Source organism: Ahaetulla prasina, chromosome 3, assembly GCF_028640845.1.
Source record: "Ahaetulla prasina isolate Xishuangbanna chromosome 3, ASM2864084v1, whole genome shotgun sequence".
In the NCBI taxonomy this organism is placed as follows: domain Eukaryota; kingdom Metazoa; phylum Chordata; class Lepidosauria; order Squamata; family Colubridae; genus Ahaetulla; species Ahaetulla prasina.
Window position 1 is genome coordinate 46,221,426 of NC_080541.1, and position 26,071 is coordinate 46,247,496.

General features: G+C 41.6%; 1 protein-coding gene across 1 annotated transcript in view; it reads right to left on the bottom strand.

Moving 5' to 3' along the window:
• The window catches only part of CLVS1 (clavesin 1), a 66,038-nt gene that overhangs the window by 9,404 nt on the left and 30,563 nt on the right, over window positions 1–26,071 (bottom strand). Inside the window, exons 5-6 of the mRNA XM_058174534.1 lie at window positions 19,787–19,897; window positions 6,044–6,279 (exon numbers count right to left, since the gene is read on the bottom strand). Coding sequence (XP_058030517.1) covers window positions 6,044–6,279; window positions 19,787–19,897 — 347 coding nt within the window. The remainder of the gene's footprint in view (window positions 1–6,043; window positions 6,280–19,786; window positions 19,898–26,071) is intronic.

A 26,071-nucleotide genomic window follows, 5' to 3' on the forward strand; every position in this document is an offset into this window, starting at 1 on the left:
AAGCATCATGAGAATAACAACCAGCAAAGTCTCCCAAAGCCTTGGTATCTCCAATTGCTTTACCAAATTGATATTGATTTCACAAGAGAGAAAAATATTGATTTATTTATTTATTTATTTTATTTTATTTTTCAAATTTATATACCGCCCTATCTCCCTAAGGACTCAGGGCGGTTCACAGGCAGTTAAAATACATATAAATACAGATTAAAAAACAATTTAAAAACTTATTCTATTGCCCCAAATTTAAAATAGTATAAATAATAAAAACCCCTTAAAACCCATAACTTTAAAATCTAATCCAGTCCCGCGCAGATAAATAAGTGTGTTTTAAGCTCGCGACGAAAGGTTCGGAGGTCCGGAAGTTGGCGAAGTCCTGGAGGGAGTTCATTCCAGAGGGTGGGAGCCCCCACAGAGAAGGCCCTTCCCCTGGGTGTCGCCAGGCCGCACTGCCTTGGTGGCGGCACCCTGAGGAGTCCCTCTCTGTGAGGCGCCTGGTCGGTGAGAGGTATTTGGTAGCAGTAGGCGGTCCCGTAAATAGCCCGGCCCTATGCCATGGGCGCTTTAAAGATTGTCACCAGCACCTTGAAGCGCACCGGAAGGCCACAGGTAGCCAGTGCAGTCTGCGCAGGATAGGTGTAACACGGGAGCCACGAGGGCTCCTCTATCACCAGCGCAGCTGCATTCTGAACTAACTGGAGCCTCGGATGCCCCTCAAGGGAGCCCCATGTAGAGAGCATTGCAATAATCCAGGCGAGGCGTCACGAGGCGTGGTGACCGTGCATAAGGCATCCCGGTCTAGAAAGGCGCAACTGGCGCACCAGGCGAACCTGGTGGAAAGCTCTCCTGGAGCGGCCGTCAAATGATCTTCAAAGACAGCCGTTCATCCAGAAGAACGCCCAGATTGCGCACCCTCTCCATCGGGGCCAGTGACTCGCCCCAACAGTCAGCCAAGGACTCAGCTGACTGTGCGGGATGCCGGCATCCACAGCCACTCTGTCTTGGAAGGATTGAGCTTGAGCCTGTTTCTCCCCATCCAGACCCGTCGGCTTCCAAACACGGGACAGCACTTGATAGCTTCATTGGGGTGGCCCGGTGTGGAGAAGTACAGCTGGGTGTCATCAGCGTACAGCTGGTACCTCACACGAAGCCACTGATGATCTCACCCAGCGGCTTCATATAGATGTTGAACAGAAGGGGCGAGAGAATCGACCCCTGCGGCACCCCACAAGTGAGGCGCCTCGGGGCCGACCTCTGCCCCCCTGTCAACACCGTCTGCGACCGGTCGGAGAGATAGGAGGAGAACCACCGATAAACGGTGCCTCCCACTCCCAATCCCTCCAACCGGCGCAGCAGGATACCATGGTCGATGGTATCGAAAGCCGCTGAGAGGTCTAATAGGACCAGGACAGAGGAACAACCCCTATCCCTGGCCCTCCAGAGATCATCCACCAACGCGACCAAAGCCGTCTCCGTGCTGTAGCCGGGCCGGAAACCGGACTGGAACGGGTCTAGATACATAATATTAATTAAGAATGAAATCCAGTTGAATTGAAGTGCCACTCAGTTCCACTACTCCTTGAAGGGTAACTATCAGCACACTATACAAAAATAATTCAGAATAATTCAGAGGAACACCAATGGGAATCACTGTTCTCAACACTCATAGCAGATACTGTAACACAGCATCTAGAAGCTATAGCACTCCCATGCATACAACCAACAGTATGGATCTGGTATGTTGATGACACATTTGTCATAATAATAAAAGAACAATTGAGAAAACACATGAAACAATCAGCAATCTCTTTAAAGGATAAAATTCACAAGGGAAGAAGAAAATAACCACACACTACCTTCTCTGGATATCTTCTTCAGGAGAGGAAATGGCAGAAAATTAGAAAAGCAAGTCTATCGAAAAACCACCCACACTAATCACATGCTCCATTACCAAAGTAACAATCCAACCTCCACAAAGGGATATATATAAGAACATTATTCAGATGAGCACAAACTCACTACAGCAACCCAGAATACCAGGAAAATGAAACAGACCCGCTATTCAACCTCTTCCAACAAAGTGGATACCCATGCAATTTTATCAAAAAGTGCCTGACTATTCAACTCACTACAATACAACCACCACCAGTTATGAAAAGGATAATAGTACCATGCATCAAAAAAATTTCAGAAATAACCAACAGGCTGTTAAACCACACAGCAACACCGATAAACTAAAGCACTTCAAAACATCTTAAGTAAACCAAAAGATTCAGTAGCCTAAGAAAGAAAAAACATTCAGCATCTACAGCAGGGTAAGATTGTAACAGCATTGTGCAAGACAAAAAAACAGAAGACTAGCAGTCTTCATATCCATGAACACCAAATAACAGTCAGAAGATGTGGGCAAACTCAGGTATAGTTTTAACTGGGAAACTGTAAGTATTCTAAATTAAGATTTTAAAAAATGCTAAGGAATTTCTGGATGATTGGTACCCAGACAAATAAGCGACCAACAGGCACATAGAGATAAATTACATTTACACACCATTAAAAAAAAACAATAAAAAAGCTAAAAAGGAAACAAAAAGACCAGATTACCTCTTTATCAACAATCAACACTAAGATAAGAAGGAATTAATACAAGGATTAACATCAGACAAACAATCAAGCAATAAACAATACCCTAAATAAGGAAGTAGCAACTCAGACAAACAATCAAGTAGTAAACAACAGCCTAATTCAAGCACCACTGAAGAGAAAACAACACCCCAAAAACACTGATAAAGTAAGCTGCTATATTTAAACAGAAAGCAAACTTCATTCTCTTCAAGCACTGAAGATGTCACCTAATCTGGTAACAAAATGTCTGCAAGCAAACAACTAAGCTCAGAGAGCACCAAGGTTCTCTGTTCAACCGTGAGTTACATATATTCTCTTCTATTAAAATTAATAGTTTAGTATTTAAACGGCCATCTATATTTCCTATCACCAAATAGATAATAAATATAAAATGTTGTGCTGTGTTGATTATTACGTGGAGCAACAAGAATAATTGAACATGAGAAATGTTTGTTATTTGCTTTCTATTATTTAGAATTATACTATTCATATGGATGAAAACATTGCAATAGAGCACAATCTTATGTATGCTTATTCAGAATTAAGTCTCATGATATCTAGCTAAAATCACTCCCAAATAAATGCTAGATTATGACCGGAATCTGCTCTGTGCCATTCCAATGCCTTAATAAGTGGCAAGCCTGATTTCTGCATGAGGGCTAATCCAAAGGAACGGAACCATAATAACAAATTTCTAGCCTATCTGTGCAAGAAAATGATGGAAAGAAATACTTCTTTGCAGGATTATTGTACATAATATTTTGGTTCTGGTAGGAAAAGGCAATCTAACAAGTACCTTGATGCCAAGCTATAAGTCACCATCAAACACTTTGAATTTCGCCAAAGAAACTCTTGGAAGCCAATGCTGAGCCTTCAGCATAGATGTTAACTGTTTCTGGTGGCTACCATATTGAATGCCAACTACAGTTTCAGAGTGGTTTTTCAACAGCGGCCACTGTACAGTGCATTAAAATATTCCAAATGGGTAGTGATGAGTAAATCCTTAACTGCTTGACTATACCCAACTGTCTCCTAGTGGTCAGGAGGTATCAACAGTCAATACCAACCAGTAAATCCATGAATCCCTGTCTTTGAAATGATGAAAACCAACTCGACTTTCCTCTCACGGAAGAAATCCTATTCATTTAAAGAGGGATCATATTCCCCCATCAGCTTTCCTTTTGTAAGAAAACATTCCAAATTGCTTCAATATTTCATCATTGTTTTAAAATCCCCTAATCATCCTAAATGCCATTAATGAACCTGTTCTGATTTGCCTGATTAATTCTTAAACAATTGTGTCCATAGTGCTCAAGATGTATTTTGGTCACTTCCCACAGCTGGAATTTATATCTGCGGATGAAGCCTAAAATTGCATTTACCTCTGTTTTGGCATTACGCTATATGGGCTTATATTTTAATTTGTAATCAATAATATTACAAGAACTTTTTCATACAATCTATTTCTAACCCACCCCTTTTATATGTGCCTTGGATTCTTGTTTCCTAAGCAAAGAATTTTGCATTTGAGTTTGGTTCATGTCATTCTCTCAATTTTACAACACACTTCAAATTTATCAAAATTATTTTGAATTTTATGTCTGTTTTTCAGGATATTAGCCCACTTGATTTTATATCATCTGCAAATCTGATAAGCATTGATTTCAAATTATTAAAAAATGAGTTATCCCAGACCATAGTTACAATATTAATGTGTACAAGGACTAGGACTAAATCTTGTGGCAACCCACTCAATACTCTAACTAACAATAATCCTTTTATGCAACCCACACTTAACTAGATTACTAATCAAAGTAGCATAGGATATTTATTTATGCATTTGATTGATTTGACTGACAGTTTGCCAAGTGATGCTAGACATCTAACAAACTAAACTAATATGTCTAAACACTGTGAGGATCAATAACCCAAATAACAGATATTAACACATCTTTACTGAAATTGAGATATATATCAGGATATATAGCATTTCAAAAATTAAGTAAAAAAATATGCAATTAAAAATGAGGTAACATAAAACTTATTCATTAGTGCCCATGCAGCTTTTTCATAATTATCACATTGTTTTCAAACTGCTTGAAGATCAATGATGGCATGAACTACTCTAGAATTTTTTCACGTATCAGAATATTATTAAAAAATATAACTGTCATTAAAAATAATTAGTACGTAGTACATGGGTAGTAAATAGTACATGGGTAGATTTAACTTTTTAAATTTCAGAGCATTATAGTGTCAGAGTTTATTTTACTCTACTACCTCCATGATAAAGAGATTCCTTTCAACCCTTTTTTGTGTGCTCAGAAGGCACCCAAATCACTTATGTACAACATGACACCATAGTAAGCATTAATGTACCTAGTATATTTGACACCTGGAGCACATCAGTTTTAATATTCCCTTCCTTTGTTGTTTAGAGCCACTTTGCTGTAATGGTTAAGATACCAGGCTAGAACTGGGAGACCATGAGTTCTAAGTCCTAAGTCAGTTGGGTGATGCGAACCTAATCATTTCTCTCAGCCATAGGAAGAAATAAATGGCAAGCATTTTCTGAAATATTGCCAAGGAAACTGCAAGGGTAGTCACCAGTGATCAAAACAGACTTGAAGGCACACTTTTTTTTATATCTGCTGCCAAGCAGATTGTCAAGCAGCTGATCAGCATGCAGGCAGCAGTAACCCGACTCCACACCTCCCATAGCTTCCTTGTATATTCAGCTGTGTCCCTTATTGCCTACACACAGAGCTGACTCTGTCCCCCATCCCTGTGATAAACTACTGATGTTGAAATGAAGCATAGGGTGATAGAGAACAACCCCCGGAAGATCAGTTGTCATTAATAAAACCCAGGAAAATGCTCTATCGATGTTGAACACATTGTCATCTAATGTTTATAGAGATTTTTGCCGCCCAGATAAAAATTACTTATGCATACATACGTACGTAAATGTGTATATGTATATGTGTATATGCAGTGGTGGAATTCAGCCAGCTCTCTCCAGATCGCGTGAACTGGTAGTAGCAGCGATGGCGGGAGGTTCCGCTCATCCGACCTGATGTAACATATGTCTGCTGCGCATGCACAGACATTTGCAAACCGGTAGGAAAGTTAAGTGAATCCCACCGCTGTGTATATGTATATATATAATTTTTATGCTGCATAAAATAGCATTCACAGTGTTATACACCTGTTTTCAAAATAAGAACCCCTTAACATTATTTCCAAGGACTTTCACATCTGGTTTGCAAAAATCTATATAAACAGTAGATGGCAAAGTTTTCAAAATTTCTTTCTTGCTACTCATGGTGGTTTCAAGCCCAGATACATTTCCTAATCCTCTAGTTAAAGAGGGTAAACAAACAAAATTCTTCTAGATGGTCGCTTTTTTCTTTGATCTTACCTTTTCATGAGTTTTGGAGAGCATTCCCTCTCTAGGTTGGAACACGAATGCTTCACATGCATGGTGTTGTAAGATGTGTGAGTGTATTCATTCTCATCGCTGTAATCCGGTCCAAGTAACGTCCGAGCCCATGTGCCCATGTCATAGGGAGGAAGAGTCCCTCCAAACTCTGAAGGTAAGCAATCAGGGTGTATGAGCTGGTGAAGGCTATTGAGATTGTTTCCGTGAAGAAAGATCTTTTTAAAAACAAGACAGATATTAGATGTTGTTAGTGTGTTTGTGCCATTCCAATAATCAAGATTTTTGTAAAAGTAAGAAAAACGTACATTGATAGCGAAGGAACAGTGGAATTGACCTTTATGTAGAACCTGCCTTTGAATAATGTTCAGAAACCTGTATAGCTAGTCCTTAACTTACAACAGTTTGTTTAGTGACCGTTTGAAGTTACGAGGGCACTGAAAAAAGTGACCTATGACTATTTTTCACACTTATGACTGTTGCAGCATCCCCATGGCTGCATGAATTACATTCAGATGCTTGACAATTGACCAACATTTATGACAGCTGCAGTGTCCAGGAGTCATGTGATTCCCTTCTGCGACCTTCTGACAAACAATGGGGGAAACCAGATTCACTTAACGACCATATTATTTATTTAACAACTGCAGTGATTCCCTTAACACATATGGCAAGGAAAGTCGTAAAATGGGGCAAAACTCACTTAACAAATTTCTCACTTAACGACATAAATGTTGCGTTCAATTGTGGTCATAAGTTGAGGACTAGCTGTACTACTGTTTTGCAAAAAAAAAAAAAAGCAATTGAGCTGTTGGAATTCATCCAGATTTTGTTGTTTTCATTGCCTTCTGATTTGTTTGCATAATTTTGGTCTCAAAATATAAATCCCTATTTGGACATTCACACATTTATCAAGAGGTTTGCCTTATGAACAGTTGATGAATGACAACAGAGTCCAGCCATTATGCCTATGTCAACTCCAGATAAAATCAGTCTATTTTTCCTCAAACTTTTCATGTATTTCAGCTGTTTCCAGATGTATTGGACTTCAGCTCCAACTAACAAGTCATATTTCAGGAAACTCAGAGAGTAGTTAATTGCATTCCTACTCTGCTACCTACTTGTTTTAGTATTCGTTTCATTTTTGTTGTCTGTCTCTTTTGAAAGATATTTTTAAGCATAATCATTATCTTATTGTACTACTATGTTATTAGAATGTGATAATCTGATACATATTTATATATGTCTAAGAAATCTTTCAGCCTTAAAGCAAGGATTGGATAACATCAATCCAATAAAATAATTCTGTGTTTCATTGTTGAATAAACAAATGGTAATAAAAATATAAACTGTACAAACATAGATGAGAAAATAAAGTGTTCAAGAACAATGATGTTGAAGTTTCCATTCCATTCCTCCACCAAGAGTGCAGTACATTAAAGAATATTGACAGCAAGCTAAGAAACCATTGCTATGGGCACAGAAAACTCTGGGCATGAATGAGCAGTATCTGAACCAAGTTTCTTCAGGTAAGATTCCTAAAGAAACCTAACCCTAAATATGTCCAAACCTCCAAGCAACTATGTGCTCCTGCAACTGAGGTGTGTACAGGAAACCAAGATTATCTCCAAATGGCAATTCACACATGTTAATATCATGATGTAATATTTCACCCTTATGTATCCTGCATTCTGATGTGTGATACAAGTTAATGGTTTTTGAATCATGATGTCACAATGCATTTTTGTCATTTGCTCCCCCCTTGCTCTCTCATAGATCCCCATGCCCTGCAATCAAACAGCAACCAGAGACTGCAGAACATAATGCCATACATAGCAAGAAATCAGCACCTTCTGACTTTATTGCTCTCATAATAGGGTGGAAAAAAATCATCACATTGAGTTGACCTGCAATTTCTCACATCAAATATAACTTAACAAATGTCTTTATAAGATTTTTATACTGTATATAAAATTTACAGAAATGTCTTCTTATTGAAAGATTCTTGCCTCATTATGGATGAATGGACTCTACATTAAAAAAGCAATTGTTATTATCCTCTCCACGACTAGGCTGGTATAAGTATCATTAAATTCAAAAGAGTTTATTTCTATGGAAGTATCTATAAAATTGCGGCTTGCTAGTCCTTGTTCACAATGCCCCTCAATTTATTATAATTTTTAAAAAGATTTGATCGAGCAAATAGAGCCACATTATAATCAAATAACTTCTGCAGCTACAATGCTTTCCATTAGAAGAATTGCATTTACAAGTAACTGTTTTAAATCATACATATGAATGAATGATATCAGTGATGGCGAACCTATGGCATGCATGCCAGAGGTGGCACACAGAGCCCTCTCTGTGGGCATGTGCGCCATCGCAAGCTGCTCTTCCGGGTTCCGTTATACGCATGTGCGCCGGCCAGCTTGTCCAGCACGCATGCGCACCGGCCAGCTGTTCTCTGCTGGATTCCGGCACGCACATGCATGCTGGCTCTCTGGTCTTTGCACGAGGCTGGAAGAGACCAGCTGTCTGACATGCATGAGTGCAATGGAACCCAGTGTGCATGCACGCAGTGGCCAGCTGCTCTCTTCTGGGTTCTGGTGCTCTGGCACGTGTGCGTTCCATTTTGGCACTCGGTGCCGAAAAGGTTAACCATCACTGAATTATATATTCATACGTAGATAAAAACATCTCCATTATGCTTTTTTTCTGCTAGGATAAAATAATGTGTCCCAAAGTACAGAAAAATAATAAAAAATTGGCGGCCCCCAGGGGAAGGGCATTCTGTGTGGGGGTCCCAGCTTTATGGAATGAGCTGCCGGTGGGACTCCGTCTCCTCCCTGATCTCCGGACCTTTAAGCGCGAGCTCAAGACTTTCTTTTTTCACCAAGCGGGGCTGGCCTGATTGATTTTAGTATGGGAGTTTTAGTGGGTTTTAATAGGGTTTTTACCAAGGTTTTAGTTTTGATAAATTTTAGTTTTAATATTTTAAGTTACAGCGATTGAATCAGTTTTTTAAATTTGATAGTGTATTTTAAATTTGTTGGGATTTTTGTCGTTTTATTGGCTGTACACCGCCCTGAGTCTTCGGAGAAGGGCGGTATAAAAATATGAATCAATCAATCAATAAATAAATAAATAAATAATACCATATTTTTCAGAGTATAAGACACACCTTTTTTGCCAAAAAAGAGGCTGAAAATCTGGGTGCGTTTTATACTCCGAATGTAGCCCTGCCCAGCTTTTCAAACAGAGGTTTCAAAGGCTGAAAAAAAGCATCAGAAACAAAACTGGGCTTCCTTGTGCATGGTCACTCATGCCCTTGTTACATCCCACCTGGACTACTGCAATGCTCTCTACATGGGGCTCCCCTTGAAGAGTACCCGGAGGCTTCAACTGGTCCAGAATGCGGCTGCGCGGGTGATAGAGGGAGCACCTCGTGGCTCCCATGTGACACTTCTCCTGCACAGTCTGCACTGGCTCCCGGTGGTCTTCCAGGTCCAATTCAAGGTGCTTGTTATCACCTTTAAAGCTCTCCATGGCTCAGGACCGGGGTATTTACAGGACCGCCTACTGCCACCAGTAGCCTCCCACCAACCAGTGCGCTCTCACAGAGAGGGCCTCCTTCGGATACCGTCAGCCAAACAATGTTGGCTGGCGACCTCCAGGGGGAGGGCCTTCTCTGTGGGGGCTCCTGCCCTCTGGAATAAGCTGCCTCCGGGGCTTCGTCAACTCCCCGACCTCTGGACCTTCCGCCGCAAGCTGAAGACGTTGTTGTTTCGACGTGCAGGACTAGCTTATGTAGTTTTAAATTGGGGTTTTATATTGGGGTTTTTAAATGGGCTTTTTAATCATATTTAAAAAATTTTAGGCCATATATTGAATTAGTTTTTTATACTGTTTTTTAACCTGTATTATATGTATTGTGGTTTTTATTGGCTGTGAACCGTCCTGAGTCCTTCAGGAGAAGGGCGATATACAAATGTAATTAAATAAATAAATAAATAAATAAATAAATAAATAAATCAATCAATCAATCAATCAATCAATCAATCAATCAATCAATCAATCTTTAGGAAAAAAGCCCCCAAACAGAGTTTCAGAGGCTTTTTTTCTGAAATTCTGTTTTGGGGGCTTTCAGAGGTAGAAAAACGGTTTTTCTGCAACTGAGTTTCAGAAGTTTCAGAGGCAGAAAAAAAAGGCAAAAAAAAAAAAGGCAAGGCACAAAGCTCACAATCAAGGAACCTGTTGCTAAAATTCACCTCTGGGAACAACTGATTGAAGGTATTCTGGGAGGCTAATCCACCTGCCAATCAACTTTTTTCTTATTTTCTTCCCCAAAAACTAAGGTGCGTCTTATACTCAAAAAAAATGATAATAGTCTCAAAAAAGAAATAGGCCAAATGTTAAAGAAAGGAAAATCTAAATAAATGTAATTTATTTAAGAATCATTTACTATACCTCAGGATACTTTCCTGACCTTTCGAACAATTTTAGCTTGCTTTTATCATGTCCATATGCTGCTTTGTACAAGGTCTTATTTTTCTTTGAACATCTTATCTTTGTCTTTTCAAAGATACTCTCAATTCTAGTCAACCAAAATTTTTCTGGTATTGCCTCCTTATTTTATGTCTTGAATATGAACTTTACTAACTTTACTAACTCTTGCTTACTATTTCTTACTTTTGTATTTCCCAGCAAATGAAAAGTTGATGGATGTGTAGTTAGTTAGTTAGTTAGTTAGTTAGTTAGTCAAGCATGTATGAGAAAACAAGTATAAGTATGAACATAACATATAAACATATATTTAAACAGGTATAAGTATATACATAATAATTGAGTAAGAATAAATGGGAACAATAGGACAGGGATGGTAGGCACACTGGTGCGCTTATGCATGTCTCTTACACAGACCTCTTAGAAATGGGGTAAGGTCAGTGGTGGGATTCAGCCAGTTCGCACCTATTCGGGAGAACCAGTTGTTAACTTTCTAAGCAGTTCGAAGAACCGGTTTTTGGAAGACATCTTATTCTGTTTTTTTTCCACTTTACAGGGCTAATCCTGTAAGGAAGGCAGGAAGGAAACATCCTGGTGTTGTTTCCAGCCTAATCTTTACTGCCCCGCTTACAGAAACTGCCTCTCTGGTTAATCTTTATTATATTGTAACTGTTAAGTTCGGGAAGTAACGAGGCTGGAGACCAGGGTAGTGACAACAGCTCTTTAATATAGGGTGAACCCAGCAACCTGGCTGGGGAAAAACCTCTCCTTATATACTGTTTAACCGGCGGCTTCAACCAATCAGCAACGTGCTTGTTTCCCGCCAAAACATTTAAAGATACATAACACTCCTCCCCTCCCAGAAAACACTTTACCTATATTTACATATTATTTACATGTTATTTTTCGACGTAGTCACGCAAATAACCTGGGCGTCTCCTGATTCTTTCGGACCTCGCGGTTCAGTCCTTGGGAGTGGGTTGAGCTGGTCGGAGGGCTGTTGCTCCTCCCAGCTCTTTCTCTAGGCCATCCGGCCTTGGATTACTGCAGACTCTTTTCTAGGCCATCCGGCCTTGGATTACTGCAGAGTCGTCCCTGCTGTTTCCAAGGGAACCTGATGGCGTCGCTGGACCTCCGGGACTCAGCTAAGTCTTGCGCCTCCCGGGTTAAAGTCAGCTGTGGGTTCAAATAAGTGTATGGTCATGATCTGTTTCATTTAGCTCGGATTGTTCGGCTATTCGTTTCTTATTTGATCTATGTGGCGCCTCCATACTCGGTTGTCTTTAACTCAACTAAGTATGACTTTGGACGGTTGCTTTTATGATTTGCCCTGCCAGCCAACTTGGGCCGTCCCCATAGTTGCGGGCCCACACTCGATCGCCTATGTTCATTCCCTAGTTTTCCAAGTTCCCCTTGTAACCCTCTGGTGTGTATGGGGATTTAAGCGGTCAAGTGGGCACCGGAGCTTCCGTCCCATCAATAATTCGGCTGGGCTTCTGCCTGTTGCAGTGCTGGGGTTCTATGCTGGACCGCTAGGAAGAAATCTATCTTTGTTTGCCAGTCGCCTGGCTTGAGTCTGGACAATGCCTCTTTGCGCTCCGGACGGACGCTCTGCAAGGCCATTCGGCGCGGGGTGGAAAGGCGCAGAGAGGGCATGTCGGATGCCCTCATCTGCCAGGTATTCCTCAAACTGGGTTGCCGTGGTGCGGGCGTTATCGGATACTAGCGTGTCGGGCAGCCCGTGGGTTGCAAACAGGTGCCTTAGGGCTGCGATTACTGCCTCGGCTGTCATGGATCTCATGAGAATGATTTCCAGCCATTTAGAAAGCGTCGACTACCACTAGGAAGGTTTGGCCGTGGAAGGGCCAGCAAAATCAATGTGGATTCTCGACCAGGGCCCTTGGGGTTTTCCCATTCCTGACTGGGGCCGTTGGGGTAGTGGTCTGGACTCTTGGCAGGCCTGGCATTTCCCTACCCTCTCAGCAATTTCTGAGTCCATTAGGGCCACCACACATAGCTTCTTGCTAACCCCTTCATCCTTACGATCCCTGGGTGACCCTCGTGGAGGAGGTCCAATACCTTTCCCTCAATTTCTCCGGGATCACCACTCGATCCCCCATAGCAGGCACCCCCTTGAGCCGAGAGTTCCCCACGTTTTTACAAATTCCTTAAAAGCGCTCGCCCGGCGCAGCGGCCACCCTCTTGTACCCAACCGAGTACAGTCCTCAAGTAATGTCGGTATGATGCCGAGCCACTTCCTTAGATGTGACTGGGCCAGAGTCAGAGAGTCAATTAACAGGATGGGCGTCCCGGAGTGGGGTCTCGATTGCCCCTGGTAGTGGGCATCTGCTTAATCGTCGCATGCCCCAACTCTTTTCCTGGTCGATGCTGCAGTTGTAGGGTAGCGGCTAAGAAAGATAGTCCATCTGGTCAATCGGGGTGAAAGTGCCACAGGCGTTGGTGATCGCCAGCCAGTATCCTAACAGGGGTCTATGGTCTGTAACAATTTCAAAGTCTCTGCCAAAACATATTCGTGAAACTTTTTACCCCTGACACTATAGCTAGGGCTTCTTTATCCAACTGGCTATAGTTCCTCTCTGTGAGGACATCGTTCTGGAGTAGAAGGCTATTGGGGCTTCTGTGCCATTTGGAAGTCTGTGGCTGAGCACAGCCCCACTCCGTAAGGAGCGCCATAAACCAGTACCAATGGCAATGAGCTATGATACTGGATTAGCAAGCTATTGCTCGAGAGTAGGTTTTTACTGCTTGAAAGCCCTAGCTTCCGACTTTCCCCAAGACCAAACAGTATTCTTTCCCAACAATTTATGCAGCGGCTCCAACAGCAGCCTTTGTTTTTAAAAGACCGCGTAAAAATTCACTAGACCAGGAATGCCTGTAGCTCTGTTTTGTTTTGGGCGCTGGAGCCTTTCTGATTGCCTTGACCTTGCTCTCAGTGGGGTGAATTCCTTTCTTGTCAATTCTGTAGCCCAAGAATTCAGATTCTACCCCTATCTGGCATTTGTTCACTTTAACCTTTAGACGGCTGACGGAAAATGCCCAAAACTTTCTCAACGCTCCCCAATTCCTCTAAATTTTCCGCTGATATCAATACATCATCAGTAGGGGACTACCCGGGAGCCCTTGCAAAAGTCGCTCCATTAAGTTTTGAAATAGACCTGGTGCCACACTCACCCCAAACTGTAACGGGTACACTTGAAAGCCCCTATGAGTCACAATCGTTTGGGCTTGGCTGTTGGCGTCTATGGGTAGTTGTTGATAGGCTTGAGCCAAGTCTAACTTTGCAAAATCTGCCCTTGCCCCAATGAGTGCAGCAAGTGTTGCACCACGGAACTGGTAAGCGCTTTTCTGTAAGGCTTTGTTTAACGTTGCCTTGTAATCAGCGCAGATTCTAACTGACCCATCTGGTTTCACTGGGGTGACGATTGGCGTCTCCCATTTGGCATGATCGACTGGCACCAGTATCCCTGCCTTATTAGCTTGTCTATCTCCTTGTCAATCTTGGGTTTAAGGGCAAAAGGACTCTCCTTGCCTTTAACCTAATAGGGGCTACCTGGGGTCTAGATTGAAGAAATAGGGGTCCCCTTGTACTTGCCCAGGCAGTCCTTGAACACATCTTGAATTCACCATGAGTGCATCTTTAAGGTTACAGTCACTTCTGTAGATGCCAGTCACTCCCATGCCCAATGCACGGAACCAGTCTAGTCCCAACAAACTTGGCAGGGTCCCCTTGACGATCGTGATGGGCAGGGTCTTCTTGTGTGGTCCGTGCTCGACTCGGACGGAGGTGGTCCCTCGAACAGGGATGCGATTCCCTTGGTAGTCGTGGACTCGTAGCCGTTGTGTTTGCAGGTGGCGCTTTTGCGACTGTTGGCAAAGCTTTGCAAAGTGTCCCAGGACATGATGGTGATCGCTGACCCGGTGTCCACTTCTAGTCGGCACGGCACTCCTTCTATTTTGGGTTTGGTGAAGATTTTCTTCTCCACCTTGGCAGCGCGCGGTGATTAAATGTAGGCTGCTGACAAAATCCAACTGAGACTTCATCCCTTGTTGCAAACCACAAAGAGCAAAAGGAAGAGGCAGAGAAGAGTAGAAATTCCCTAATATCACATGTAGGCTTGCAACATCACAGACTTGTTTCACTTTCTCATTACTTACCCTTTTCCGTGTCTTGTCTTTGAGGAAGGGCTTGATTAGCGTGTAAAGAGCATGGATGTACCACGGCTGGTTCACAAAATGGATGCCTCCAAAGCGAGCAGGAAAGCTGTCCTGTGGAGAAGAAAGAAACAGATTCTAATTAACAGAGACTGACAGAGATAAACAGCAGGGCCTGTTGTCAGGAGTCAGAGAAGTCAAAAGAGAAGTCTTGGCTATTCATTGGTGCATTTGAGAGACAATTCAACCACGCAACCATGCTACATTCTGTTTTAGTGCTCAGTTTGCTCTTTTATACAAGAGAACAAATTTGAAAAAATCCACAGCTGGGACTTACTCTCATCCTAGTTCTATTTCTATGAGAGTTTGTATATGTGCATATCTATCAAGCATGAATATGACGTGGTTTGTGGTTTGTATTTCCCAGCGGGCTCACAGAATTAAGTCCCCTTAGACATCTACAGGCATGGTTTACCTTTTCACCCTGTGCCTTTGCCCTTCCTCAGCCCTTCCTTAAGGCTTTGTTTCAATAGCTGAACTTTCTGGGTGAATGAACTGGGCATAAAGGATAGAGGAAGATGTTAAGTGAAGCTGTCGAGAGGGAGGAACAGCATACAGCGCCATGGCAACTGACACAAATGCCTGCTTTGGGGGGTTCTGAACAGATACCCAACAAATTAGTATGCAGGTAGAGTCAGGCTTTTCAGAGTCAACAACAGTAGGATTCTTTTTCAGGTAAGCAGAACGCAGCATCTGAAATTATATTTCTCATAGATCCTGCTAAATCAGTACATTAGATTCATAGGAAAACAGGGAATAAACTAACGGTGTTTTAGGTCTGAATATATATATTCCAAATGCATTTAAGATGAAGGGCAAATTTCTTCTCCTGAGATTTCCAAATATGAGAGAGCTGTGAATTCAACAGAACAAAATAGCTGTCTTTACAATATACTACTTAATTATTCATTTATTTAACACATTTATAACCTGCTCGCTCCAGATAAAACTAGCCAGTAGCAATTTACAATATAAAAACAAAACATTAATAATAAAAGCTCACCAGTAGAAAAACAGAGTTAAGCTCACAAAGGACTATATAAAATTCAGAAACTGCAGGTAACCAGAACATGGCAGCGAGGCTTCTCTTGGGATTTCTCAGAGAAAGCAAAGGCCTTGTTGAATGTTTTCCATAGATCTAATATTTTGTGTATAACATGCAAAAATAGATGGATCGAGGCCAAATTTCTTTGAAAAGTAAATGTAATTCCTCACATTTCAAAAGAAATAGGCCAAATGTTAAAGAAAGGAAAATCTAAATAAATGTAATTTATTTAAGAATCATTTGCTATACCTCAGGATACTTTCTTGACCTTTCGAACAATTTTACCTTGCTTTTATCATGTCCATATGCTGCTTCGTACAAAGTCTTATTTTTCTTTGAACATCTTATCTTTGTCTTTTCAAATATACTCTCAATTCTAGTCAACCAAAATTTTTCTGGTATTGCCTCCTTATTTTATGTCTTGAATATGAACTTTACTAACTTTACTAACTTTACTAACTTTACTAACTTTACTAACTTTACTAACTCTTGCTTACTATTTCTTACTTTTGTATTTCCCAGCAAACGAAAAGTTGATGGATGTGTATTTAGTTAGTTAGTCAAGCATGTATGAGAAAACAAGTATAAGTATGAACATAACATATAAACATATGTTTAAACAGGTATAAGTATATACATAATAAATGAGTAAGAATAAATGGGAACAGTAGGACAGGGACGGTAGGCACACTGGTGCGCTTATGCATGTCTCTTACACAGACTTCTTAGAAATTGGGTAAGGTCCACGGTAGACAGTTTAAGGTTAAAGTTTGGGGGGTTTGAGGATGTAACAACAGAGTCAGGTAGTGAGTTCCAGGCTTTTGATACCATCGACCATGGTATCCTGCTGCGGCGGTTGGAGGGATTGGGGGTGGGAGGCACCGTTTATCGGTGGTTCTCCTCCTATCTCTCTGACCGTTGCAGAGCAGTGTTGGCAGGAGGGCAGAGATCGGCCCCAGGCGCCTCACTTGTGGGGTGCCTCAGGGGTCTGTTCTCTCGCCTCAACTGAGAGCAAACCCCATTCCTTATTCGCACTGATGATGTTACCTAGTGTGGGTCATGAAACATCTGCAAGAAAACAAGCAAGCACAGAGAGCATCAAGGATGTTGGTACAACCCTGAGCTACAAATATTCTTTTATCAGATCTTTTTCTACTCATTTTCAAGCAGGTGTGAGTGGCTTTGCAGGGTCTCCGCCGCTTGGGTGGACATTTCATGCGCTCTGGCTTTGTCCAGAGCATTTGCCAGCGTTAGATTGCTTTTGATAGCAGCCGCCTCCAACGCATGTCTCTGACCCCACGGATGAGTTGCTCAGCAGCGCCTCATCCAGGTCTCGGTACCCACAGTCTTTGGAGGCTTTCCAGGCGGCCATGTAGTCGCTGATGGATTCGCCCTCTGGCTGTCGGCGCTCTCCAAATTCAAAGCGCCGCGTATTTGGGCGGCGTTGGCGCGAAATGGTTTTTAAACAGGGTTTGCAGAGTTTGCCACGATACCGATTGTACGGCGTTGGCTCTGCCAGGGCTTCGCGATGTCAATGACCTCGGGACCGCAGTGGCTCAAGAAATATGCCCTTTGCGGTTGTCTGGAACTCCTTGCAGTTCGTTTGCTTCTAGGAAGCTTTCGAAACGGGTCATGTACGTTCCCCATTTCTCTCTGGCTGGGTCAAACGGTGCGGGCGGAGTGTAACTGGCCATCTCCGCGTTTCTGCCCTGGGTTTGCTGGGTTCGGTTCTTCCGTGCTTCAGCTCGGTTCTGGTGCTCCTTAGCCTCGAAATCCCACCTTCGTCGCCAGTGTTAAGTTCGGGAAGTAACGAGGCTGGAGACCAGGGTAGTGACAACAGCTCTTTAATATAGGGTGAACCCAGCAACCTGGCTGGGGAAAAACCTCTCCTTATATACTGTTTAACCGGCGGCTTCAACCAATCAGCAACGTGCTTGTTTCCCGCCAAAACATTTAAAGATACATAACAGTAACAGTTAAAGCAAAGTGCTCATCGACGTGAGTGAGGTTGAGTTGGTCACGCCCACACAGTCACATGACACCTACCCAGCTGGACATTAGGGCACAGAACCGGTTCTTAAACTATTTGAATCCCACCACTGGGTAAGGTCCACGGTAGACAGTTTAAGGTTAAAGTTTGGGGGGTTTGAGGATGTAACAACAGAGTCAGGTAGTGAGTTCCAGGCTTTTGATACCATCGACCATGGGATCCTGCTGCGGCGGTTGGAGGGATTGGGGGTGGGAGGCACCGTTTATCGGTGGTTCTCCTCCTATCTCTCTGACCGTTCGCAGACGGTGTTGGCAGGAGGGCAGAGATCGGCCCCAAGGCGCCTCACTTGTGGGGTGCCTCAGGGGTCTGTTCTCTCGCCTCTCCTGTTCAACATCTATATGAAGCCACTGGGTGAGGTTATCTGTAGTTTCGGGGTGGATACTCAGCTGTACATCTCCACCCCGAACCACCCCAACGAAGCCGTTGAGGTGATGGGCCGGTGTCTTGAGGCCGTGCGGGTCTGGATGGGGAGGAACAGGCTCCGACTCAACCCTTCCAAGACAGAGTCGCTTTGGGTTCCGGCGTCCCGGTACAGTCAGCTTACGCCATCGCTGACTGTTGGAGGGGAAATACTGACCCCCAGGGGGGGAGTGCGCAACTTAGGCATTCTCCTGGATGATCGGCTGTCCTTAGAGGAACATTTGACAGCCGTCGCCAGGGGAGCATTTTATCAGGTCCACCTGATTCGCCAGTTGCGCCCCTTCCTTGACCGGGATGCCTTAGGCACGGTCACTCACGCCCTCGTCACTTCCCGCCTGGACTATTGCAATGCTCTCTACATGGGGCTCCCCCTGAATTGCACCAGGAGGCTCCAGCTAGTCCAGAATGCGGCCGCGCGGGTGATAGAGGAAGCACCGCGCTGCTCCCACATAACACCTATCCTGCGCGGCCTACACTGGCTGCCGGTGGCCTTCCGGGTGCAATTCAAGGTTTTGGTTACCACCTTTAAAGCGCTCCATGGCTTAGGACCGGGATATCTACGAGACCGCCTTCTGCCGCCGATTGCCTCCCAACGACCTGTGCGCTCCCACAGAGCGGGCTTCCTCAGGGTGCCATCGACCAAACAATGTAGGTTGGCGACCCCCAGGGGGAGGGTCTTCTCTGTGGCAGCACCGGCCCTGTGGAACGAGCTTCCTCCGGGGTTATGACAACTCCCTAACCTCCAGGCCTTCAGACGTGAACTGAAGACTGAAGAGTGGAGTACTCCTCTCATGAAATACCTCTGGACTTGCTCAGTTGTATTAATGTCCGTTATACAGTGTGGATTCCAGGCCAATGGGCTGTATTCGAGAATTGGTCTGGCAAAGATTTTGTATGCCCTGGATGCATGCAGGCATAATAAAAATCAATATCCCAAGGCTGTTTTTTTCTTTTATAATAGCATTTGAAGTTTAACTGTTATCAGTGATTTTGCTCTCAACTGGTTTCATAAAAGACAGTATGCTAAACAGCAAAATCAGAGATTTCTCCCAAAGTTAAAATGTTTGGGGGAAAAGGATCAGTCCTTTTTATAACAGACTTGAAATGTTATCTATCAATGTGTTTAGCAACCTATTGTGTCCTGTATTTCTTCTAGATCTATTGCAAGTAGGGAACAGGATGAATAGTCTATGTTATTAAAAGGGCATTGGGTTGAAAAATAGATAATTTTATATTTGCTTTTTCCATGTGTTTATGATGAAAGATTTTCTGACACTTGGCTTGGAATCTAGAAATAATTCTCTCCTGCTGAAATAGTGATTAAATGTAGGCTGCTGACAAAATCCAACTGAGACTTCATCCCTTGTTGCAAACCACAAAGAGCAAAAGGAAGAGGCAGAGAAAAGTAGAAATTCCCTAATATCACATGTAGGCTTGCAACATCACAGACTTGTTTCACTTTCTCATTACTTACCCTTTTCCGTGTCTTGTCTTTGAGGAAGGGCTTGATTAGCGTGTAAAGAGCATGGATGTACCACGGCTGGTTCACAAAATGGATGCCTCCAAAGCGAGCAGGAAAGCTGTCCTGTGGAGAAGAAAGAAACAGATTCTAATTAACAGAGACTGACAGAGATAAACAGCAGGGCCTGTTGTCAGGAGTCAGAGAAGTCAAAAGAGAAGTCTTGGCTATTCATTGGTGCATTTGAGAGACAATTCAACCACGCAACCATGCTACATTCTGTTTTAGTGCTCAGTTTGCTCTTTTATACAAGAGAACAAATTTGAAAAAATCCACAGCTGGGACTTACTCTCATCCTCGTTCTATTTCTATGAGAGTTTGTATATGTGCATATCTATCAAGCATGAATATGACGTGGTTTGTGGTTTGTATTTCCCAGCGGGCTCACAGAATTAAGTCCCCTTAGACATCTACAGGCATGGTTTACCTTTTCACCCTGTGCCTTTGCCCTTCCTCAGCCCTTCCTTAAGGCTTTGTTTCAATAGCTGAACTTTCTGGGTGAATGAACTGGGCATAAAGGATAGAGGAAGATGTTAAGTGAAGCTGTCGAGAGGGAGGAACAGCATACAGCGCCATGGCAACTGACACAAATGCCTGCTTTGGGGGGTTCTGAACAGATACCCAACAAATTAGTATGCAGGTAGAGTCAGGTTTTCAGAGTCAACAACAGTGGGATTCTTTTTCAGGTAAGCAGAACGCAGCATCTGAAATTATATTTCTCATAGATCCTGCTAAATCAGTACATTAGATTCATAGGAAAACAGGGAATAAACTAACGGTGTTTTAGGTCTGAATATATATATTCCAAATGCATTTAAGATGAAGGGCAAATTTCTTCTCCTGAGATTTCCAAATATGAGAGAGCTGTGAATTCAACAGAACAAAATAGCTGTCTTTACAATATACTACTTAATTATTCATTTATTTAACACATTTATAACCTGCTCGCTCCAGATAAAACTAGCCAGTAGCAATTTACAATATAAAAACAAAACATTAATAATAAAAGCTCACCAGTAGAAAAACAGAGTTAAGCTCACAAAGGACTATATAAAATTCAGAAACTGCAGGTAACCAGAACATGGCAGCGAGGCTTCTCTTGGGATTTCTCAGAGAAAGCAAAGGCCTTGTTGAATGTTTTCCATAGATCTAATATTTTGTGTATAACATGCAAAAATAGATGGATCGAGGCCAAATTTCTTTGAAAAGTAAATGTAATTCCTACCATTTCAAAAGAAATGCATAATTTGAACATCCTATTCAAGTAATCAATTTCAACCATAGTTTCAACTGGGAAACTGTGACCATCCTAAACCAAGCCAAGGCCAAAAATGCTAGAGAATTTCTAGAAGCTTGGCACCCTGACAAACTAGTGATCAATAGACATATAGACATAAGCACTATTTATATACTATGCAAAAGAAATAATCAACAAGCCAAAAAGGGAACAAAAAGACCAAAGCATCTTCCAATTCAGAACCCAGATGAGCATTGATTAACTTCAAGATTAACAATACCAATAATCAAGTACACAATACCCCAATTAAGGAACTGCCAAATAAACCAACAATAAACTGCCCAATCAAAGAACTTCTAAATCACCGACCACCAACAACACTGACAGGACAAGCCACTAGAATGTAAACTGAGAGCAAACCCCATTCCTTATTCGCACTGATGATGTTACCTAGTGTGGGTAATGAAACATCTGCAAGAAAACAACCAAGCTCAGAGAGCATCAAGGATGTTGGTACAACCCTGAGCTACAAATATTCTTTTATCAGATCTTTTTTTCTACTCATTTTCAAGCAGGTGCAGGTATCCTCTAGATCAGTGATGGCTAAACTTTTCTGAACCGAGTACCAAAAGTGCCCCCCCTGCACATGTGCACATGCCCCCCACACGCCCGCCCCGTGCACGCATGCACACCCCCTGCACATGCCCCACCTCATTCATGCATGTACGGGCCCCTCATGTGCCCCACCTCCCATGCATGTGTGGCAGAGACCCAAAGACCAACTGGCTGGCGGAGACACACGTGAATGCATGGCAGAGCTGAACTGGGGAGACAGCTCATGTGTCCTGCATGCCATAGGTTTGCCATCATGGCTCTAGGTTCTTGGTGAAGTGTATTGCATGTCTCTGTGATTCTTCTGATTTTCTGTTTAAGAGATCCTAATGGAATGCTTGTTGCTAGGTTATGCCTCTTCAAAAAATTCCTGTTATAAACCTTTTCATTCTGAATATCTTTGCCAGCCTAGATGGAAATAGAACCATGGAACTTAATAGCATATGATTAATCCCGTTAAACCATTTCCTTCATACTTTTCACTGTAGGAAATAAAGCAAGGAAAAATCAAACAGGAAGCCTTTCTTCATAATACTTTTGTGACATTAGTTTATCACACCTTGTTCATGAATATCACTAGAATATTAGCTGCAAACCTTTACTTCCTGCTGGTCAATGAAGCACTTTCTTTATCTGCCCACAGACTCCCATTTAGAAAATTTATATTCAGTTTCATTCTTTTCTGCATGAAAGTCAGCATTATAAATGAATCAAATATGCCAAGAAATCAGGAAACAAGAAAACAGCCAGTCTGTGGGTTTGGCACAAGTTAGCAAGCAACACAGATGGAGGAACAAAACAAAACAAAAAACCTGAGGGAGGGAGGGAGGGAGGGAGGGAGGGAGGGAGGAAGGAAGGAAGGAAGGAAGGAAGGAAGGAAGGAAGGAAGGAAGGAAGGAAGGAAGGAAATAGTACAGAAATAATCAAATCTAATATCCTTAGTTTAGTTTCAATTCATTTCAACACTGCCTTTATAGCTATTGTCAGCATTGCTGCTGTTGGGCAAAGAACATTTTTAGGATCATCTTTAATTCTGAATAAATGAAGAGACTAACAAAGGAAGGCAATCTGATATGCAGCCTCTAAACTCCCCTTACCCATGCAAAATACTGAGCAGCATCTTGACTATGCCAAAATCTCATCACTTTCTTTAATATGGTGTTTATAATATTACATTAAAAGTATAAGTAAAACTTCCACTGAAATAAATCATCAAAAATCCATATGATTTTCTGTTTGATTAAATACTGAAGGCCCAAATGCAAAAGGAATGAATCTGGTAAATACAAAATGTACAAATAAGGAAGGCTCTATGAAATGAGGGGTCCTTTATGCTCTCTGAGCTTACTTCTTTTCTTGCAATTACCCTAACTAGGTAACCCAACAAGAAAAACACAGACTTCAGAGGATAATTAGAACTGCAGAAAAAATAATTGCTACCAACTTGCCTTCCATTGAGGACCTGTATATTGCACGAATCAAGAAGAGGGCCGTGAAAATATTTGCAGATCCCTCGCATCCTGGACATAAACTGTTTCAACTCCTACCCTCAAAACGACGCTATAGAGCACTGCACACCAGAACAACTAGACACAAGAACAGTTTTTTCCCGAAGGCCATCACTCTGCTAAACAAATAATTCCCTCAACACTGTCAGACTAATTACTGAATCTGCACTACTATTAATCGTTTCATAGTTCCCATCACCAATCTCTTTCCACTTATGACTGTATGACTATAACTTGTTGCTGGCAATCTTATGATTTAGATTGATATATTGATCATCAATTGTGTTGTAAATGTTGTACCTTGATGAACGTATCTTTTCTTTTATGTACACTGAGAGCATATGCACCAAGACAAATTCCTTGTGTGTCCAATCACACTTGGCCAATAAAAAATTCTATTCTATTCCAACATCACCAGTGCTAGTAAGGAGTGCTGTTTGCTGTCAGTTGATATTCTGGTGACTTGCTTGTCTATGTGGGTAGGATTGGTCTTAGACATTTTTTGATTGGGCTGTTTACTGATGGCTCTTTGGCAGTTTCTTGACTGGGGTATTGTTTACTTAATTGTTGACCTGAAGTTAACCTTAATCTATGCTGATCTGATTGGCAGAGAGGTGCTGGAGTCTTCTTCTTCTTTTTTGGGCTAATTGATTGTCTTTTTTGCATTGACTATAGATGTTGTTAATATCGATGAGTCTATTGATGGCTGATTTGTCAGAGTGCCAGACTTCTAGAAATTCCCTGGTATTTTTGGATTTGGCCTGGTCTTGGATTGTCACATTTTCCCATTTGAAACTATGGTTAAATCTGTCTATATATTGTGAAATTAAATAATTTTTAATTATTTAATTATTTTGCACCTCTCCACCAGTAATCAGCACTCAGATCAGCATAGATGAATTCCAAGGTTAACTTCAGACCAACAATCAAGAAACTGCCAAAGAGCCATCAGTAAATAGTCCACCAAAGAATTTCTAAGACCGCCCCCCACCCACATTGACAGGCAAGGTAGCAGAATATGAACTGTCAGCAAACAGCACTCCTTACTAGCATTGATGATGTTACCTATTTAGGGTAATGAAACATCTGCAAGCTCAGTGAGTACCAAGGAGCCTTCAAAGATACTTCTGTTTAATCATCAAATGAAAACCTTATGATGATCACAGACTAGCATAAGAAGTAGGATGGGATACAATCAATTAAAAAGCATAAAAGGTAAATCAGAGTCCAAAATAATAATAATATTTTAAAAGTTAGAGCAAATAAAACAGAAAGTAAAGTAGACTCTTAAAACAAGAGTCTAAAGGGAATCTAGAAGAATTAGTTGGGTGTAGGGAAGTTTAAAAATTACTATGTGGCAGACTACACCCATCACATTACTAGATGTTTGTTTCCATCATCTGACAGATTTTAAGCACTGCTGTGCAGAACCTAGCAACATTATATGTTGTCTCAGGGTTGGTATCTGAAAGCAGTTGGCATCTGTAGAATTGCTTTGTGAGCCCTGGATATTTGTGCAATATTGGTGAGATGATGGTAATACAGATGTCTTTGTAACACAAGCTCTAGAGAAGCACATGATCTTTGGGCAGCCATAAATAAAAAGTTTGCCATAACTTTAAAATATGGAAACATATGTTTTAACAGAATATGGAAGGGAGATGTTCATGCTAGGAGGAAGATGCTCATGCTGATGGAGCAAAAACTATTGCATTGTAAAAGGGATGGAGAAACCACAGCTCTCTGTGGCAGTTCTCTCAAAGCACCTTGACTGCTTTGAGTGAATAAATATATTTTGACTCTCCACTGATTATCTGGTGATTTTGACTAAATTCCTAGCTTGAAAGTGAACAAAGAAAAGGAAGAAATCTCATCTTTCTGACACTCTCAGAAGTTGTGTAATTGTTAACTGCTTTTTGCTACTCACACTTTGCAAATTCAGCTTAATACATTTTTAATTGAAGAGGAATCCCTTCAATTTTGTATATAAATTATTACAGCATTACAGACTTCTATTGTAAGAGCCAGTTTGGTCTAGTAGTAAAGGCTGTAGGATAGAAAGTGGAAGACCATATACCTCTTTTTATTTATACATTATCGTGACATTTCCCTCTAAACAAGTCTCTCCAGAGGCAATATATATTAAAGAAATTAAGAACATTAATTTACATCGTGAATGAAGCTTACTGGTGTACAGAATAAAACAAAGAGAATGACATTATGCATAATAAATATCCCATGCTATTCCAAACAAATCTATATGCAGTAAATCAATGATAAAGCAAGCCATTATTCATTTACAATAAAAACCAGAACTAAACAATGTGGTTGGTACCCAATAATTAGTTATAGGAAAAATATAATCTATCCCTGAAAGTAGCATTAGATAGTACATATTTGTGAATGAAGATAAATTGCACAGACAGAAAGACAATATTCATGCATATATAAATAGTTTGTGAAAGAGAAAAACATTATTGCTTCATTCTTCCATTTTTCTTCCTCAGCAGGACTGATTCCTGCCTTCTTCACTACACCATTAAGCAATCTAAATATTAAAAGACTGATGAATTGCATTATTTCAGGAACAACCATAGAGGATTTCTGAAAACCATTGCAATATAAACACAGCAAAAAGGCAATGAAAAATGTGTGCCAATTCCAGCTGTCCTTCTCCTCAAGCAACTATCATAAGTAAGTTATGTAATTCTCTTCGAAGGATTTGTTTCCTTAAGCAGGGTATCAATAGCTAATTATTTGAAGTACATGACAGGTCCATTAAACAAGCCCAAAGTATATTGCCAACCATTCTCACAAGCCTTTTAAAAACCACAGTATACAACTTCTTTAACCCTGCCTTACTCTTTCTTCATCACTTATTTA